Consider the following 20556-nt stretch of genomic DNA (forward strand, 5'->3'; position numbering starts at 1 on the left):
CCCCAGTGCCTCCTCCTCCTCCCAATTATTGAAAACCTGGCTCCCAGTTTTTAAAAACTCTATAATCAGGACAGTAAATGAAGAACACCACTCAGTATACAGAGGAATTCCAGACATGAAATAATCAGGGCCAGGTTACACCTCCCAAGAAAAGATTCCCCTTGGTAGGAAGCAACCAGGCTTTGAAGCTACAAGGCTATTCAATGCTGTTCAAGCTGGCCAACAAAGGATTCCACTTGATAGGAAGCAACCAAGCTTTAAAGCTGCAAGGCTATTCAATGCTATTCACGCTGGCCAATTGCAACATTCACACTGCCTCAAGCAAAAAGCCAGAAGCGGCTTGCAGTTTTTCAAGTCGCTCCTGAATTCCCTTTCCATGGCTAGGCCTCACTCGCCCAGCCAATCTGATCCACGCTGGTTGCTAAAGGGTGGAGTCTGCTTGGCCGTTGCTTGCTCCGTTGCTAAGGGGAGGAGCTGTCTGTTAGGACGGTTGCTAAGAGTGGGAGAGACTGATTGGCCATTGCTCAGGGGTTTGTTTTTACCTTTCTTAGGTGGGTCAGGTTTGTGAGAATAGGCTTAAAACACTCGACAGTTCGAATGCTATATTGTGTCAAAATTTCATATCAATCGGTGAAGTAGTTTTGAAGATATGATGTCCCACACTGACTGACATGTTTATTTATATAGATTGGTGAAGCTTTATTTTATTTTAAGGTCCATAAAAAGAAAATTCAATTTAGCACTCCTTTTGCTACTTGCTATAGTACTAGTAGTGTTACAAATGAGCTGGTCCTCAGTGGGCCAAAATTGCGGGAAGTGGCCTCGCTCTGATTGACATCGCTCAACCATCTTAACAGACATCATAAGACAGAGTCTTGATGGCTATCTGTTGGAAATACTTTGACTGTATATTCCAGAATTGCAGAATGTGGTTAGACTGGGTGGCCCTTGTGGTCCTCCTTCCTATATGTTTTTTTCTATTTCTATCACTCTTAACATAATTTGTAATTATTTTGCCTGATGAAGAAGTCAGTGGTGTTGGGAAAGCTTGCTTAATATATACTGCATTTTTTGTAGTGGGCTCCATAATCATATCGCTGTTTTGTGTATTTTGTTTTATTTTGTTGCATGATCAACATGGCTACTCCTGAATATGTTTCCAAGCTTTGACAGCGTTGGATTAGGAGTATAGTCAAAAGTTGGTGGGGATATACTAATACTAAGTTATTAGAAGTTAACTTTTAACCTATAACCATAGAGCAAATCTTAGAAATCTGTGGAAAATACATATGTGACATCTCAGAATCTGAGGTGGAGCTGCATTATATGTGAGAGTCCTGTGTAACTCCCTAGCTACTGCCCTTTGTTCCTATAGGGTTTTTTTTGCCTACTATTCCTTTATCTTCCTCCAGATTTTTCTGGAAAATTTCAGATATGTTACAAATGTGTATTTCTGAAGAGGGATATCATGCAGAATAAACAAATATGAGTATGGAATTTTGGTTTTCCTGGCAGACAGTACGCCTGCCTTAGCACATGGGTATTGTAATAGTTGTAATAATCTGTTGGTACTGACAGTTTGCTGAATAAACTTCCAATTGTTTGCCTACAGTGAAGGATGAGAGACCTCAGAGCTCATGTAACAAGCAGTCTACTGCAGTTTCCAGAAGTGACTGTACAGGCACTTGGAGAAGATGAGCTAGCAATAGAATGTGTGCTTCATGGAAAATTCACTGGAGGTAAACTTCTTGACCACTGCTTTTTGTGTGTATCTATTATGAGTGTTTTAATGTTTGAATGCATGTTCAGATATTACAGAAAGCAAGAATATCAACTGAGAAGAGCAGATTACATAATTAGACCCTTGTGGGGTGCGACTGTCTTGGATCCACTGTGCAGTTTGTGGATACCACCTGTAGATTCAAGTGTAGGATCAGAGCTTTTAAATACAGTAGGCATGTCCGCATAGAAAATGAAATTCTTGGAAGTGCTCATCGTTGTCAGTTCTAGGAGCAGTTATATCTCCTAATTTAAATAAGATAACATTCCTCCTGAAAGAAATATATAGCTTGAGGTTTCACAGGTGGCACCAGTAGTTTGAGCATATTTTTACCAGCTCTGGCAAGTGAATTTTCCTCATGATAACTGTTTCAGGAGTGAATTTCCCTTAGTTGAGATAAATTTCTTTAACTTCCTGTAGTCTCACCCCTGTTTGTAACTATGAGTCATTTGTAAGGCAGATGTTTGTAACTTGGGGGCTGCTTGTACATTATTTTTGTGTATGTTTATTGATAGCACAAATATTGCTCTGGGGTGTACTTATGTGACATATACTTCTTTTCTTTCAGGACGAAGTGGACTAGCTTGCTTAGCATGTGGGCCTCAACTTGAGATAGTAAATGCAGTCACTGGAGAACGGTTGTCTGCATATCGTTTTAGTGGTGTGAGTGAGCAGCCTCCTATCATTCTTACAGTGAAAGATTTTTCCTGGCAGAAAAGAACTGGATTGCTTGTTGGTTTGGAAGAAACAGAAGGGAGTGTGTTGTGTTTGTATGATCTTGGAATATCAAGAGTAATTAAAGCAGTAGTTTTTCCTGGAAGGGTACGTATATGACTTTAAAACTGAACACATCTTTTTCTCTGTGTGTGTATTTCAGATACATTTCTCTATTCCTATTCTTACTCTGTGCAATAACTTAAATTCTCTGCTTCGTATCAGCTATTACTTTTACATCAAAAATGCAGATCTTGTTGTAGCAGGACCTGGTACAGAGGTGGGGATCAGAATACTTAAAATCATAGAATAGTAGAGTTGGAAGAGACCTCATGGGCCATCCAGTCCAACTCCCTGCCAAGAAGCAGGAAATCGCATTCAAAGCACCCCCGACATACGGCCATTCACTTTCTGGATTCTGTTGGATTGCAGGTCTCAGCAGCCTTTACTACTGTATACAATCCTGAAGAATGCTAGGAGTTGCAATCTAATATTTTATGGAGAGCCCCCACAACATCTCAGACTGTACACAGTGGTATAATCTGGAGATAAGCTTTATACCTCCAGGTATTTTTGCCTACAATGCCTGTCAACCCCATCCTTCCTGGCAGATGATGAGGGCTGGTTGGAGTTGGAGGCTTGCAAACTGAATCTGCAGATGAATCCAGAAATGCTTCTTTAGTGAACAAGCATGACTGAAACCAAATGTTCAAGAAAGGCATTTAGAAATTTTAAATATTTATTCAGAGTTCAGGACATCAGTATCAGAAAAGATAGCTGAGGTAACAAAATGAAATGGAGTCCAGTAATCTTGTGTATGGGAAGAAGTGATATTCAAATGGCCACTTGCATTCTATCAAAGAAGGACTGAACACAGCACAGTTCGTAGTGCTTCACATATTGTTATCTTCAATATGTGAAGCTAACTGAACAGATTTATTTGCCCTCTTAATCAGACAATTATTCTTCTTCCTATACTCAAAAGACAGTTCAGACAAAAACCAAGAATGGACAAATCATTTCATGTAACTGATGACTAACTGAGCAATGACACTTTATGGAAAAATATAGTTCAGTTTTTCTGATTAATCTGTCTCTGTCATTGAAGTAGCATCTTCTGTTTGGCACAGGGGACAGAGCAATTCATTTATTTCCACTTGCTAGACAGTTTACATCTTTCTACAGATCGACAACAAATTAATGAAACAAATTTCAGTTATGGATAATAGAATTGGATTGGAAATGCAAGAAAAGAACGGAATACTAATAAGTTCATCTTACATGTTTTCCGAATGCATAAGCAACTTTCATTTTCCCTTTAGGTCACTGCCATAGAACCCATAATTAACCATGGAGGAGCCAGCTTGACAACGCAACACTTGCACCAAAGTCTCAGGTGGCTGTTTGGTGTGGCTGCTGTGGTTACAGATGTTGGACATGTCTTTCTGATAGATCTTTGTCTAGATGACTTGTCATGTAGCCAAAATGAAATAGAAGCATCTGGTAAATATGTTCACTTTTTCTTTAGTGTTGATTGCTAGCTGAAAACAAATGTTACATTTTCTAGATCACATGTGTGCTATTTTTCATATTTTTAGAGAACATAACTTACAGAAGTAAAGTGACTAGGACATTTTAAACAGGAATTGCTACTCCTTTCATTTTCAATAGGCTGGTTGACTTTGGTTCAGCAATCTAGAAAACACACTTCTGATCCTATTTACTGTATTTACTCAAATCTAATGTAGACTTTTTTGACTAAATTATGTCGCCAAAATTATGGTGCACATTAGATTTTTTTTAAGTATTGTGGAATAGACACACACACACACAGAAACATACAATCTTGATATTCCACGATCAAAACACTACAAGTATTTTTCCCCAGTCCCGCCACCTCCCCATTCTCACCCATAAACTTATCCTTATGTAATATGAAGGTAGAGGAATACTATTGAATATGTATACCTCAGTATGATCAAGCATGTAATCGTTTCCCTTTATTTCACCAGCTATTCTATTATCACTCAGAATCCTATTAGATTTGATAGTGTTCAAGGTTGGCTGCCTCCCTCACTTGATTTCTTGGGCTCTTTGATGCCCCTTTCTGCCAATGGGATGGAGTCAAGGGAACAGGAGGTGGGGTGGGAGGTGGACTGGAGAAACAACGTTATCCAGCAGTCTCCAGGGTGACTTCCATGAGTAGGTGCCCCATTGTTCAGCCATTGAGAAAGGCAGACTAGCTGGTGCTGGTTGGCCGAAGCATTGCTGGCTGAGAGGCAATGAGGGAGAAAAGAGGGAGAAATTAAACACATGAGTCACTGCCCAAAGGAGCAGGCAAGGAAGAGGATGGGCTCATTCTATTCGCCAGCAAGTTCTATTTTTGTTTCAGCCTTTTCAAATTTGAGGTGTGTATTAGGTTTGATGGCACACTAGATTCAAGTAAATACGGGTTATTTATTTACTTTATTCATACCCTGCCTTCCTCCCCAAGGGGAGTCAAGGTGGCTAACAGTCCGACACTATGATGAGTTTAAAAACAAAGCGAATACAATAATTTAAAAATAAACAGTACTGTGTTGTTGTATGTCTTTCGAGCTGTGTGGCCATGTTCCAGAAGTATTCTCTCCTGACGTACTTCTGGAACATGGCCACACAGCCCAAAAGACATACAACAGCCCTGTGATCCCGGCCATGAAAGCCTTCGACAACACATTAAACAGTACTGTGTGTGTTAGGTTAAAAATATAGTTAAAATACAAGTAAAATGCATTTTAAAACACCCAGTCTCCCAAAAATCCTACCCACAACCTCCTCAATGTGCTCATTACCCTCCAAATTCCTGCCTGCAGAAAGAAGTCTTGACCTGTTTGCAGAAGGCCGGCAGGGATGGGACCACCTTGGTCTCTCTTGGGATCCTATTCATGATGGTTTCTGTGGGATGCTGGGTCAGAGGAGTTACACAAAGGTTCCTGAGTGTTATTATGCTGAAAATTGTGTTCAAATTACTGCCCACAATCTAGTGCAGCCTTGTTTTCTAATACATACATTTCTAAAATCTCTTGTGATACTGTGTACCATAAAATTGGAGTATCTGGCTATAGTTGTCCTTGGGGGTGCAACTATTATGCAAGGAATACGAATATACCACTGCCAGGACCCTACAAATTGCAAAGGTGACTTATTATGCAATAGCAACTATAATTCGATGAAATACGGTAGATTTTTTCCCAAAATGGACTGAAAAATAACACATTGTTTTGTATTTAAGAAATTGCATAAAACTTGTATATAATTCAAGTAGAGCGGGGAGACTCCAGAAGCTGGAGGAAACTGAACAGACTAATAAGTGGCACTTAAATTACTGGACAAAAAGGAAAGCCAATGGAAATCTGCAAAAATAGTTTATTTTTAATCTGAACTACCTTTTTACGATGACTTTATTCTTTGATGTAAAGCTCTTACTTAAAAATAGGCTAAAATTCATCAGTGCATATTTTAAGTTGCATGTTGTCATTTACACAGATCTAGAAATCATCACTGGAATCTCTCCTGAAATCCCACAAACAAGGGAAACTACAACAAGAAATGGTCGGCATCTCTGTTTCCAGTTATTGAAACCTTCAGGGAGCGCTGTGACAACTCTCTCATACATTCATAGGACTAACCAGTTAGTTGTGGGATTTTCTGATGGATATCTCTCATTGTGGAACATGAAAACCTTGAAGAAAGAGTGAGTATGTTTTTATGATATGTGAAATATTTCCATCAGTGAAGTAATCTAAAAGAAAGGGTTGATAATGATGGTGTTGGATTGTTTGTTTCATTGATTTGTAAAAATGTGGTTGGTTGTCCTTTTGTTCAGTCCTTATATCAGCCTTATGTAAACTAGGAGGAGGCATGTGAAAAGTACTGTATAGTTTAACAGGATTTGGAAAAGTAGCTCGAAACTAAAATAATTGAATTGCAGTCATTTTGTCACGTTACCTTGTGATAGAACAGTCCAGTAATTGAGAAAAGTTCAGATGGCCTGAACTCAAGGAAATCAGATCTAGGATTTAAATAGAAGAGAAACAATGTGACTGCTATTATTATAAGTCTTTTTAATGGGCATCAACATCATACTGCCATCAAATTTCTACTAATATCGTAATAAATGGAATATGGAATAAATGTATACAGTTGGATTTCTGTTCACTACATAACAGCAAGTATTTCAAGTACTCAAAATATGTTGTTATGCAGTCTCATGTAAACTGGTAAACAGTTGTGTCTATTTGTTGCCCCTTTTCTCATCTCCCAATTTAGATACCACTCCCAGTTGGAAGGAGGTAGAATTCCTGTAATAGCTGTTACTTTTCAAGAACCTGAAAATGATCCCCGCAATTGTTGTTACTTGTGGGCTGTTCAGTCAACGCAAGAAAGGTGGGCAAAGATGGTTTGTCAAATATAGAAAAAGCAACTGCTCATTGTCAAGGTTGTAATCTGTCTTGAGCCTAAATCCTAATTGAGAATGTATCTACACTGTAGAATTAATGCAGTTTGACACAACTAACTGGCATGACTTTTTGTATTTTTAAAATGTCTCAGCCTTCTCTGTCAAGAGTGCCAGTGCCTAATTAGACTACAAGTCCCAGGATTTCATAGCTTTGAGCCATGGTAGTTAAAGTGGGTTCAAACTGCATTAATGCTACATTGTAGATGCACCCTAAGCTTTACTGTAGATGAGAAGTGGGAACATGTTGGGTATTTTTCCTGTTCTCAAATCCTCTGGATTCCTGAGCCTATAGTTTTTCTGACCAATAAAGGGGGGGTTGCCTCTCTAGGAAGCCTCTGGGAATTGCATTCTATCTTTAGTCCATACCTCACAACTTCTGGACTCAGTAGAATGCTTTACCAAACACTCTGCTTGTGTAGTCATATATGTTGCAGAACTATTAAATGGTCTGTCGCACCTCAGAATAGTTCACCTTGCTGGTGACACCAAGTCACACACAGAAGATAGTCTTTTGTAATTTTATTGAGCAAAAGCAATTATATATATCAAAGCAGGCAGATATATAGTTCCCAAAATAGTAGTAAAAGAGTCAGTAAAATCCAATAGTTCATAGGCAAAACAAGGGTCAGTGAATCCAATAATCCATAGGCAAAACAAGTCCAATTCCCAAAGAAACAAAGGTCCACAGGTTACAAAGATCCAGGAACAGGACAATTTCCAAGGCATGAAGACATAAGCATCCACTCTGATGAAGCGAGAATTTGCTTTGACAAAGATCTGTCTCTCAACACACTGTTTTAAAAGCAACCCAAAAATGCATTTCTCTTTCCTTCAGAGGCCTCCCGCTTTGCAGCCAATCTCAAACTACCGTGAGGCTGAGACATTCCTTTCCACTGTAAGCGATCTGCTCTAGATAGTGATGGCGCTCCTTCAAGGCCTTGAAGGCCAGCCACCTCATTATCTCGCACCTGAACCGGGGCCTGAGACATCTCCGGCTCATTATTCCCCATGGGAATGTCATTCTGGCTGTTATCTATGACAGGCTGGTTCAAGAGTTCACCCACAAGCTGCATTTCATGAGCCTCTGAATCAGCCTGTATAATTCCCATCCCCATGCCATCATCCTGAAATTCATCCTGCATCCCATCATCTGGCTCTTGCATCTGAAACCCAGAATCCCCTTCATCTTCACTCTGGCTCTGCAGGCTATGCTGTTGCTGAGTCACAACATGGTCTGAACTAGGATTCTGGAGAAAGAATAAAGTGGAGTTCTGTGATTAAGTTTTGTTTGACTTTTGCTTGGTAATGGCAAATCTGCTCCATAGCTTGTTCAGCTATGCAAGAATACTACCATTGTTGTGGACGGTTAAATTTTCGAGCATAAATAGAAATTATTTTAGGCTTGAATGTTTCATTTGCAATACAAAATGGTTATATTCTCTTTACTTCTGTAGCTAAAATGTGTATATAAGTCTTACATACAAGGATCTCTGGTCATATCAGTGCAATAAATCCATGCAGTTCATTTGAAAAGGCCCCCGTGCAGTTCAGCTGTTGAAATCATTAGAAAGGTGTTCTCAGTTATACTTCTGTGTATGTGTTGGTGCACTTGCTACTTGAATAAGGCCTACTAGAATATGGTGGGAGTTCAGTGGCCTACTTTATCCAGAAGTTAGTAAATAGTAATAATGTTTTCTAGATTCTGCACTAAAATCTTAACTTTTTACATTCTAGTGAAGGAGATATTCTTAGCTTGCATCTACTGCAGTTGGCTTTCAGTGACAGAAGGCGTTTGGCATCAGGGCAAATTATGTATGAGGTAAAGTATTCATATATCAAAGCTCAATATTGTTCCATAGGGCTCCAAAAATTTCCCACTGTTCTAAAGCCCCACACTCCAAAATCAGGTAATTACCCCAAGATGATTAATTTGCCATTCTTGGATGCCTCCAGGAGTAGAAAATAGTTTAAATATAGCTCCCAAATTCCCAGTGTTTTAGAAACCCAGAGATGAAAACCATAATTTACACTTGCTTTCATTTTCAGCTGGTTTTTCTGGGTGCTACAGCCTGCTATAGGGATGAAAATTGGCTCATGTGGTCTCTGAAGTTGCCAGCCTTGATCTAAATGCACCTGAACATTATTTGGCTCCTTTGGTTTTAGAGAATAAATAAAAATTGAGCATGTGAGTTTTGCCAAACCAGTTGGGATAACACCGTTACACTGTTTTGTATCTATATACATCTATATAGTGTATTAAACTAATGCACATATATGAGTGTACATATATTTCAGAAGCAGCACCTCTAACTTTTTGCTTTTGGGTGGTAGTGGTCCCCAAAGCCTCTGGGCACCTGTGAAGCACCTGGAGAAGGGAACCAGTTCAGCAGAGGTGTTTCTTGAGTAGACATAAGCAGTCAGACACAGCATCCTCTTAATGTTGTAGACCAGTACAAATGAATGAGATTTTTGATGTAATCCAGCTTTCAAACTGGATGCTCCTATGAAAAGGAAACATACAGAATCACATTCAGCAACAAGCTGAATTCAGTACATAATTTGTCTTCAGTCTACAGTAAGCCATTGTTTTTATTTTATCTGAGGCTTAGATGGTAATGTATTGTGAAAGTCCCAAAGGAAATCCTGGATTTAGCCACATACATTTTAAGCAGGCATTTTTATTGCCTGTCATGGAGAGATTCCAGTGACTCTTGGTTGTGTTTTAGAGTGCCCCAAGCATCCTGGCTGGCTTAAACTGAACTCTCATCCCTGGGTTTATGTCTTCAACAGGCTCAATAATTTAAATATCTTCTATCTTGTTGCTTGTTTCAACATTACGTCTTTTTATAAAGTGATTTTCTCCCCTGTATTTTTTCCTTTCAGTGTTACTCTAGTTTTTAGCAATTTCAAATATCTTAAGAATAATTTGTCTGATAAATAAAACTGGGGCCTTTGTGAGTGTTGAAAACTTACAGTAGGGCATAAGTTATTCATTCCATTTGACTGTATACCTCCATATTTTTTAATTACATTGCTTGTTGGGTTACATTTTGGGTTGGATATTTTGTTAGTTACTTCAGTGACTTTGTTATTGTTGAAAGGGAGCAATGTGTTCCTTCAGCTTAATTCTAGAGCTGAGTTCATTGCATATTCAGTTGGAATAATTAAATGTATGCTTGCAAAATACCTCAAATTGCTGGACAACACTCATAGGTTGACGGGTATAATTTAAAGTGCTATTTCTTGATTGCTAAAAAATGAAATGGCTTCCAACTCTGATAATATTTAGCAATATTTCTTCAATTCAACCATTAATAGACATGATGTACAGATATCCATTTATATCTTAGAAGATGAAAATATATATCAGATTTCATTTATTGATTTTATATCCTGTCTTCTACCTGACATGGGATTCTGAAGGCAACTTCCAATTTAGTGAAGGATGGTAGCATTTCAAGCCCATAATAAAGATTGAGAGTGAGGCAGGGAGACCATTGACTTTCATATCTAACGTGGCCACTTCTTGTCCAGCTTTTGGTGGGCTTCAGATCAGCTGGGCCACACACTCAAATGCCATCCAGCCTTCCCTGCGAAGAGTGAGTCCTTCTTTCCCATTCCAGTTTCCTCACCCTGATTTAAGTCAATACTGAACTTGGATGTGCTGTATCATAATTGGAAAATGTTTTTTCAAGTACATATTTTGGGTATTAAATTTAACTATTGCTGTTTTCTTAAAACATAGTATTTCTTAAAATCTTACTAATCTTCATATTGCTCATTGATTTAGTAGACTGTGGTAGCATGTTATGTGTTTAATAAGGATTTTAAAAAAGCAAAATCTCTCTGAGCAAAATATTTTTACTAAATTGCTGAATTCATTGTAATTACTTTGGTTCTTTCTCCGCCACCCAAGGGTTTGGAATACTGTGAAGAAAGATACACTTTGGACCTCACATGTGGAATTTTATCTTTGAGGGGACAGAGTAGCAACACCAAATTAATTGGCTGCCAAACTGTAGAAAAATTTCGAAGCCATGTCGATAGGGAAGATGGCATGAATGAAGGTGAGTATAGAATGCATTTTAAAAGTTTGTTGCAACGAAGAGCGAAAACTAATTGTGTAATACTACATTCTCTAGTGAAGATTGTTTAAACATGCTTCTCCATAATTTTTGTTTAATTTGGTTATCCAAATTCTCTAGAAGAATAGTGACTACTTTACATTTAAATTATGCACACGTACATGTAAACTAGAATTGTAATTGGGATAGAAAATACACTGTTAACAATATCACTGAGTAGATATATATATATTATATATTAGAAAACGAAGCTTCTAGTGTAATAGTGCATTTCATAAGGCTAGCTGGCTGGTAGCGTTATGTCATCTTTTGTAAAAGTATTAGAGCACTCTGAGTGAGAAAGATATTCCAATCTCATGCTCTCAAGCTGAATACAATGTAAGAAAATGTCTAGAATAATAATGTTCATAAAAACAAAATATGTAAATATATCATCAGGACCGAGGCTAAAATAGTTGGGTTATTTAAGTCTTGAAATTGGTATACTTTATAATAATTAGTATTAAAGCTTAACGTTCGAGAAGATGTTGCTGTTTTGTGTATAGACAATGTAGGTATTGTATTGTCAAAGGCTTTAATGGCCAGAATCAGTGGAGTATTGTGTGGCATCCAGGCTGTATGGCCATGTTCTAGCAGCATTTTCTCCTGACGTTTCGCTTGCATCTTCTGATGCTATCCACAGATGTAGGCAAAACGTCAAGAGAAAATATTGTTAGAACAGCCCGGAAACCACACAGCACTCCAATGTAGGTATTATCAGAGCTGTCTTGTGCAAGGTTGTATGTTATAAAACATGCACTCAACAGTCTGCTTTTTATGTTTTTGTCGTATGAATATTTAAAATGTGAAGCAGTTCCCACTGCATCACTTGTTTAATCTTTAGCTGGACTTCTTCCAAAGAACATAAGTTAATAGTATCAGAAGTGATGCCTGTAAAGGAAACAGCAGGTTTATGATAAAGTCCTTTTGTATCATGCCTTGAAAAGCAGAGGTCTGAGTGTAGCATCTTGGAGGTTGGCCAGAAATTGATACTGGTATCCTGAACTTCTTTTAACAATTGCCTTGAGCAATATAGAAGATAGGAGTTTGAATAGTTCTTTTAGTGTCTGTTTTTGACTAGGAGACACATGTGAAGCAACTATGCACTCCAGCTGAGGCACACTCTTACACACTTTCAGTTATTTGGGGATCCCAGAGCTTCTGGGCACTTTTACCTAAGTGTATAATAGCTGGGTGCTGTTTTGGGAGCTTCTTCCTGGTCATTGAATTTGTTGTGAAGGTACAGAATAGTGAATTTAAGACTGAGTTGTGTGGGGCAGTGGCGAGGGCTTGTTGGCACCTGGAAGCTTCCTTCCACAGTGACTCATAAAGGACATGTTCTGCATATGTCACTATCATAAGCCATCAGCAGGATTCTAATCATTGTTTACTTTCATTGACGTAAAATCCCTATCTTTTAAGTCTAGTTCTGTGTAAATTCTTCCATATCCAATTATGATGCTCTTGCTAATAAAGTGGTAAAATGTGGGGTAGACAATTGCTATTGTGAGGTGGATTTGGAATTCATTGACCATTGAAGCCCAAAATGTGCTCACCAATAGGTCCTCTTCGTCTTAGAGATAGGTAACTAGAGAAGTTTCACAGGATTCAGTCCTGGATTCAGTGCTATTCAACATTTTTATAAGTGACTTGGATGATGGAATAGAGGGCATGCTTGCCACATTAAGAGGGATAGTAATACCCTTGAGGACAAGATCAGAATTCAAAATGACCTTAATGGATAAAAGACCTAGGCCAAAACCAGCAAAACGATTTTCAACAGGAAGAAATGTACGGTACAATGCCTAGGAAGAAAAAAATGAAATGCACAAATATCAGATTGGTGTCACCTGGCTTGACACAACAGTACATGTGAAAGCATTATAAGAATCAATACTAAGCTACAAGGTGAACAGGAGTCAACAGTGCTATGTGACAGATAAAAAGCCAGTGCAATTCTCGGCTGCATCAGTACTATCGTAGTCTAGATAAAGGGATGTAATCCTTTGGTTAGACCTCACCTGGAATAATATGTGGCCTTTATGGTCTTTTACTATACAGATTCTGTGACTTTAGGGGATTATTAAGTATAAAATCCTCCTGATTTGAAAAGGAAGTCTTCACTCCTTGTCCTCGCTAAAGTTGGCTGAAATCAGTGTGGTTTTAATGGAATAGCATTAGTGGTTTAGAAAACACTGACAAGAAATCCTATTAAGGGATTGTTCAGTGTCCAGAAGGAATTGGAGGGCATTTCTTGAGATATTTACTTCTCTCCTTTACTGGATCTAAGAAATGTGCATTTACTTAGTAAAGGAACATTCCTAGTCAGGTTGCTTAAATTGGGAAGATTTTTAACAAAATAGCTATAGTAAGCTGAAAATATCGTATGCAAAATTCTCTTGAGTCTAAAAATGTTGGGAGTGTTGGGAGTATAACAATATTATATAGAATCCCATATTTACATTGTAAACCAATAAAAACATGTATATCGAAATGAATCACACAGAATACAAATAAACCACAGTGTAACTAATGATTCATTATTTTATTTATTCTTTGGGTATTTTATTATTGTGGAGAGGGGCATGCGCATGTTGGATTTTCTGCCTCCTGCATCAAAATCTTCAGTGAGCTTTCAGTTCTGTCAGGACTAAGTACTGTAGTTGGGGAATTGTTCTTTCATGCAGCAAAATATCTTGTAGTATTTGACATTGTTAGCTCTGATTTTTCCACCATTTCTTCACTGTTTTAGAGGATTATCACCTTATGTTTTCATTGTACTAATGTTTATTTTACATATTTATTTACTTATTTATTCTACCTTTTTGTCCAGATAAATGTATTTTTATTCTGACCTCCATCCAAAGAACTTGGGATAGTGTGCATAGTTTTTACCTGCTCCATTTTCCCTCACAGCAGGTTGAATTTTCATGGTCATGTCTTTATAACTTAACTGGTTGCTTGAACCTCCTGCTAGAAGATTTAAAAGAGCTGACTAATTTTGATCTGTATTGATTTTTAAAAATTAGTTAAGGATTAATTTAGTGGGGCAATTTGGAAGAGCATGAGAGACTTAAGTAGTCAGGTTGCACCTAACTAAGCATTTTTATCTTGCTGATATTACTTGAACTTTAAAAGCTGTCCAGATGTACATTATGAAATTGAACTATAGTTATATAATTGGTAACTTCAAGCATTTATAGAAGTTCCATTCTTTTCTGCCCACCTCTTCAGTCATATCACCTGACACAAGCGTGTCTGTCTTCAGCTGGCAAGTGAACACCTACGGTCAAGGCAAACCAAATACTTATTTAGGTATATTTGACATAAATCGTTGGTATCATGCTCAGATGCCAGATTCATTAAGGTAAGAAGCATGAGTTTCCCTTTATATTTCTGAGAATAATTTGTAGTATGTTATCATCTTGACTTAAGTGTTTTGTCTTCTTTCTTAAGGCCAGGGGAATTTCTACATAATTGCCCCTACTTTGCATTGTGGTCCTTGGATACTATAGTAAGCATGACTTCTCCACATCGGATTTTGGATGTCTTAGTACACGAACGGAGCTTTAGTCGTGGTGTGCCTCCTTCATATCCTCCACCTGAACAGTTTTTTAACCCAAGCACCTACAACTTTGGTATGTTTGCTATGCTTTGCTTCTACAGGAATCCATTAAGTGAAGATGAAGTTTCCATTTTTCTTACTGCTGTGGATCTTTGAATCATTTTAAACAATAAGGCCTCGTTCTTGATTCATTTCAGATGCTTTCTCAGTTTGGTGGGAGAAGGCATTACATTCAGCTGAACACTTGTACGGATGCAGATAGCAGCTTTTTCCCATCTGCTTCCCCATTAATCTGTCCTCATGCCCCCCCCCCCCCCCCACAGCTCCAAACTATCAGAAGTTGAACTTCAAAAACACTGTAAGGTTCCTGTAGTCTTCACTAAAGTGTTCTTCTACATTCTACTTTGTTATCCTTCTCCACAGTGAGGCATTTTTGTTTAGGGTTCTTACTTAAGAGAAGCTACCCATACCTTGATTCTGCAAATAGTAATTTGCAATAGATGCTTGCACAGTTGAAAGCCTGTCTTTTCACCCATGTAGCAGACAATTTAATTCCCAAAAAGGTGGTTATATATCTCTGGGGCTTTTATACATAGATCAGATATGGGTAGTAAATCAGTGCCCTTCTAGATGTTGCTGAATTCTAATCACTGGTTGTATTGGTGAGGAGTCCATTAAAATTTGAAGGCCATACATTTGCCCACTGTTATTCTAGAGAACTGTTTTAATTTCTTTTCAGAAAAACAAAACACCTAACTTTTCAGTTAATTATTATGATCTTCATGTTTCTGACAAAGTAGATTTTAATAAAATATTCTGTTTCATAGATGCTACTTGTCTGCTGGATTCTGGAGTTGTTCATCTGACTTGCACAGGGTTTCAGAAAGATGTGAGTGTTAGTCTTCTGCTGCTCATACTCTGATGTGTTGCATATTGTTTTCTTATCTACTTTGCAAATTATAAATGTTCCTTCTCTCCTGGAAATTTTATTTCCAAGTTGCTTGACAGCAGTCCCCAAAGTGAACATGCCAGTTAAGAAGTCTCAGAACAACAACTGAAGTGCAATTTGAGCAACTCAGCAATAGTAGCTCCTGGATGCTTCTTACTAGATGACATACATACTTCCCACCCCTTTCCCTGACTAAGTTGCCATATTACCTGGTTAACCAGGTTTCACTGTGGCCTTTTACAAGGATTTTCCTCCCACCCATTTCCACAGTTAGTCTAGATGGAGCTCTGCCTCCTTTCAGTCCTTGCTTGCTATTTACAAGATTCCATCCACATGATATATTTTGTTTTTATCTATTCAAGTGGTGACTGGGATCACTTCAAAGGAAAGCTCTGACATGTAGTTTTAGCCAGTTTCATTTCCTCACAGTCCTTGGGGGCCGAGAGACATTCTTCAGGAAATTAAGGTGACAGTGCTTCACTTTGCGGTGCAGAAATCAAAGGGAAGCGGGGGCAGGGGGAGAGAGACTACCTCGTAAAAGGGAAGGAGGTGGACTGACTTAGCAGTTTGTACATTGATACTTGAAAGCCGGAGCCTCCGGTGGCCTAGGGGATAAAAGCCTTGTGACTTGGAGGTTGGGTTGCTGACCTGAAGGCTGCCAGGTTCGAATCCCACCCGGAGAGAGTGCGGATGAGCTCCCTCTATCAGCTCCAGCTCCATGCGGGGACATGAGAGAAGCCTCCCACAAGGATGGTAAAACATCAAAACATCCGGGCGTCCCCTGGGCAACGTCCTTGCAGACGGCCAATTCTCTCACCCCCAGAAACAACTCCAGTTGCTCTTGACACGAAAAAAAAATTGAAAACCACATGGGTTGTAGATCCAGGGAAATCCAAAGAATAACGTGGACATTAGAAGTCAGGAAGATTCTAGGAAAGCTAGCTTGGGAGGAGGGCTGGGGAAAGCAAGCAATTGAACAAGGAAAGTGGTAAGTACCTAAAGGAGAGATAAAATGAGAAGGCCAGTGTGGAAGCTAGGAATCATTCCTTTATTGATGAATGCAGTCAGCCTTCTGTATCCATGAATTCAGCCATCCCTGGATTTAAAAATCCAAAAAGCAAACATTGATGGGGATGGGATTTTACTACCCCATTTTATATAATGGAACTTGAGCAACCACAGATTTTGATATCCATGAGGGGGAGGGGCTGGAACCAAATCCCAGCAGTTACCATATTAGTTTTCTGAAATGTGGAAATATTCTTACAGTATCATTCATAAATATAAAATGATTTATATAAAAATCAGTCTGTGGGTATACTTCATGTCTAATAAAAGAAGATAAACACATATTATGTCCTGGGAGGGAAATTATTGTTCCAGATAGTTTGCATTTAAACTGGCACCTTGTCATACTGACACTGGACTTTTATAAATAAGGTTGATAGCAGTTACAGAACAAAACAACTTGAAGGCCAAAGGTGCTCAGAGTCTGTATTATATAAAATCTCTTCATTATTTTCTATGTGTCTATCATTCTGTACACTGCTTACAAAGGACACTTAATACATCACAGTGCTAGCTTGGTAGATCTCAACAAATCTATGTATAAAAATGTAATGTGCATTTTTCTAATGGAGTAAACAGCAAAACCACTGACCCAAATCACATCAAATTTGGCCACAAAAGACGTAGTCATCCAATCTATGTCTTTCAATAAAACCCCCCCTAGAAAAATAAAGTCTAAATTACAGAAGTCGAGGAAGAGCCGTTCTCCCCTGGCTGCCAGTTAGAAGGGTAGGCCCCGCCCCCTTAGGCCCCACCCACTTCATGTCCTAGCAACCGCCTCAGCCACAATGGCTGAGGGTTCACTTAGGCCTCTTCCACACTGCGTATAAAATACAGATTATCTGATTTGAACTGGATTATATGGCAATGTAGACTCAAAGCCCTTCCACACAGCTATATAACTCAGAATGCCAAGGCAGATAATCCACAGTATCTGCTTTGAAGTGGATTATCTTGAGTCCACACTGCCATATAATCCAGTTCAAAGTAAATAAGATTATAAATATAATATATAAAAATTACTGTGCTATAATAAAACAGAATAATATAATATCTAAAATCAGGACAGTAAATAAAGAACAACACTTTGAAAACGGGAATTCCAGACAGGAAACAATTAGGTCCAGCTAACACCTCCCAACAAAGGATTCCTCCAGGGAGGAAACAGGCAAGCTTTGAACCTGAAAGGTCATTAAATGCTAATCATTCTGGCTAATTGCAGCATTCATACTTGCTTCCAACAGACAAGATTTCTTTCTCTCGCCCTGGACATTATTCCACAGGAATATAAACCTCATTTGTCTGGCTGCTTCCTACATAGGGGAATCCATTGTTGGCCAGCAGGAATAGCACTGAATAGCCTTGCATCATCAAAGCCTATCAAATCCTTTTTTCTGAGGGCTAGAGCCTTTCTTTTCGAATGTGTGCACTCAAGCACTGCATATTGGTATTTCTTCATCTACACATACAGTAGAAGAACAGAAAATATTGCAAAGAACAACACTCTGAAAATAGGGGAATTACTATCAGGGCCAACTAACACCTCCCAACAAAAGATTCCCCATGGGAGGAAGCAGCCAGGCTTTGAAGCTGAAAGGCCATTACATGGTAATCATTCTGGCTAATTGCAGCATTCATACTTGCCTCCAACAGACAAAAAAAAGGAACAACCAGAAATATTGTATATTCACAAGCTTTAGGAAATAAAATATACTAGCTACCACCAATTCCTCAATACTTTGTTTCCCATATCACCACACTTCGCCACAACAACGCGTGGCTGGGCACAGCTAGTACATTATAAAGGATAATAATAATATAATAATAAAACTTTATTTATACCCCGCCACCATCTCCCCGTGGGGACTCGGGGCGGCTCACAACGTTACAAATGTAACAGCACAAATACATTAAACAATATACACAGTTTAAAACACAAGAAGATGATAAAACAGAAGTTAAAACAAAGGTTTATATAACAGTAATAATATCAAACAACCACCAATGCAAATCCGTCAACTTCAAAGGTGGTGGGGGGGACTATAGCAGCAATATAAGATAAAATCATTAGATTAAAATACCTCGATGAAAGGAGCCTAATAACATTCAGGATAGAATTATAATGAGGCTGGTCATCCAATAGCTGTCTCTCCAAAGGCCAGCCCAAACATCCAGGTTTTCAGTTGTTTCTTAAAGGATGGTAGGGAGGGTGCCAACCTAATCTCCCTAGGGAAGGAGTTCCAGAGCCTAGGGGCCACAGCCGAGAAGGCCCTCTCTCTCGTCCCCACCAGACATATCTGTGAGGAAGGCGGAAGTGAGAGGAGGGCCTCCCCGGAAGATCTCAGAGAGCGGGTAGGTTCATAGGGGACGACACAGTCACGAAGATAGGCAGGTCTGAACCGTTTAGAGGTTCTTCACTTACAACAGTTTTAAACTGAACATGCTGTCTAATTACTACAGGCAACACAGAATTGTGTCCTAGCAAAAGTCAAGAGCTGATAGAGGAGAGATGGTGTATTTGATTCCTTTACCTCCAGTCCACTTTTCTATTCTGCAAAGATTGTAAGAGGACCTAGCTACATTGCTCTTCTGCCAGCCCTTGTGAATATATGAATCACTTCCTAATCATACAGTAGGCTCTTTGCAGTCCAGTCTCTGCATGTAATTCCAGTTTGTACAAAGCATATACAGGCCAGTGCCAACAAACTCCTGAGGCAGTTGTGCCCCAGCTTCAACAATGTTAGACAGGATACTGAAAGCTTAATTCTACATTGTATGAAGTGAGAGCAACACTCCACCTCTGCAGTGGCATGGGGTCTGGTTTCTGGTTGCCTTGATTTTAACAATTGTTTTATAGTTTTTATTTACAACATTTTTACCCTGCCTTTCTCACCCAAGGGGACTCAAGGCGGCTTATAACAACTGGCAAAATTCAATGTCCCAACAAAATCAATAAAAATCGGCAATACCTTTAAACAATTAACAATAATTAATAAATAATAAAAACACATTATACAGGCTTAAAAACATATAGTTACTTAATTCCATTCTTCCAAAGACCTTGGACGTAGACCTTAGTTCGGACCATGTCAATACACTGTGTACTCATTAAGTGCTTACGCACAAAGCCAAGTCTTTACGTTCTTCCTAAAGCCCAAGAGGATCGGGGCCTGCCGGATGTTACTGGGGAGGGCGTTCCACAGCCAAGGAGCCACCACTGAGAAGGCTCTGTCCCTTTTATTACTTTTTCCTTTACTTTTTTTCATTCACAGCTTTCTGCTGAGCATTTTAGTTGTCTTAATCAATAAATGTTTGTGCTTATTTGCAGACTTTGCATTTCTTAAAAAAATCTGCTTCCTTTTTAAATGAAGCTATTCCTGATGGTTATAACAGATGTCTGGTAGCAGGTTTGCTTTCTCCAAGATTTCTTGATGTACAGCCTTCAAGTCTGACTCAGGTGAGTCCATAATGACTATGTAGATGTAATCATTCCTTTGTGATTCTTGGTTATGTCTACCCAAACCTAACTGAATTCTGTTGTGCCTGATTTGAATAAGAGTGTGTCCAGGGCTGCCCTAGGTAATTTTCAAGTGTAAGCGAACAGAATTTTGCCCCCCCCCCCCCCAAGCCAATCACTGAAAAATATAAGCGAAAATGTTGGATAATGAGGGATTAAGGAAAAGCCTATTAAACATAAAATTACATTATGATTTTACAAATTAAGCACCAAAACATCAGGTTTTAACTGCCTAATTTGCCTTGTGGTTGAACCGCCCCTGAGTGTGTCCACACTGCAAAATTATAGTAGTTTAACTGCCATGGTTCCAGCCTTTGGAATACCAAGGTTTGTAGCTTGGT

The 20556-nt window shown here is 38.8% G+C and overlaps 1 protein-coding gene across 4 annotated transcripts in view; it reads left to right on the forward strand.

Annotated features, from left to right (window-relative positions):
- The window catches only part of ahctf1 (AT-hook containing transcription factor 1), a 68216-nt gene that overhangs the window by 16922 nt on the left and 30738 nt on the right, over positions 1-20556 (forward strand). For all 4 annotated transcript variants that reach the window (XM_062968953.1, XM_062968949.1, XM_062968952.1 and 1 more), the window contains exons 2-12: positions 1613-1739; positions 2349-2602; positions 3817-3997; positions 6020-6227; positions 6803-6919; positions 8727-8811; positions 10909-11059; positions 14351-14483; positions 14573-14754; positions 15509-15570; positions 20027-20155. In XM_062968953.1, coding sequence (XP_062825023.1) covers positions 1619-1739; positions 2349-2602; positions 3817-3997; positions 6020-6227; positions 6803-6919; positions 8727-8811; positions 10909-11059; positions 14351-14483; positions 14573-14754; positions 15509-15570; positions 20027-20155 — 1623 coding nt within the window. In that variant the 5' untranslated portion in view covers positions 1613-1618. The remainder of the gene's footprint in view (positions 1-1612; positions 1740-2348; positions 2603-3816; positions 3998-6019; positions 6228-6802; positions 6920-8726; positions 8812-10908; positions 11060-14350; positions 14484-14572; positions 14755-15508; positions 15571-20026; positions 20156-20556) is intronic.

This window comes from Anolis carolinensis, chromosome 1 (assembly GCF_035594765.1).
Source record: "Anolis carolinensis isolate JA03-04 chromosome 1, rAnoCar3.1.pri, whole genome shotgun sequence".
Lineage (NCBI taxonomy): Eukaryota > Metazoa > Chordata > Lepidosauria > Squamata > Dactyloidae > Anolis > Anolis carolinensis.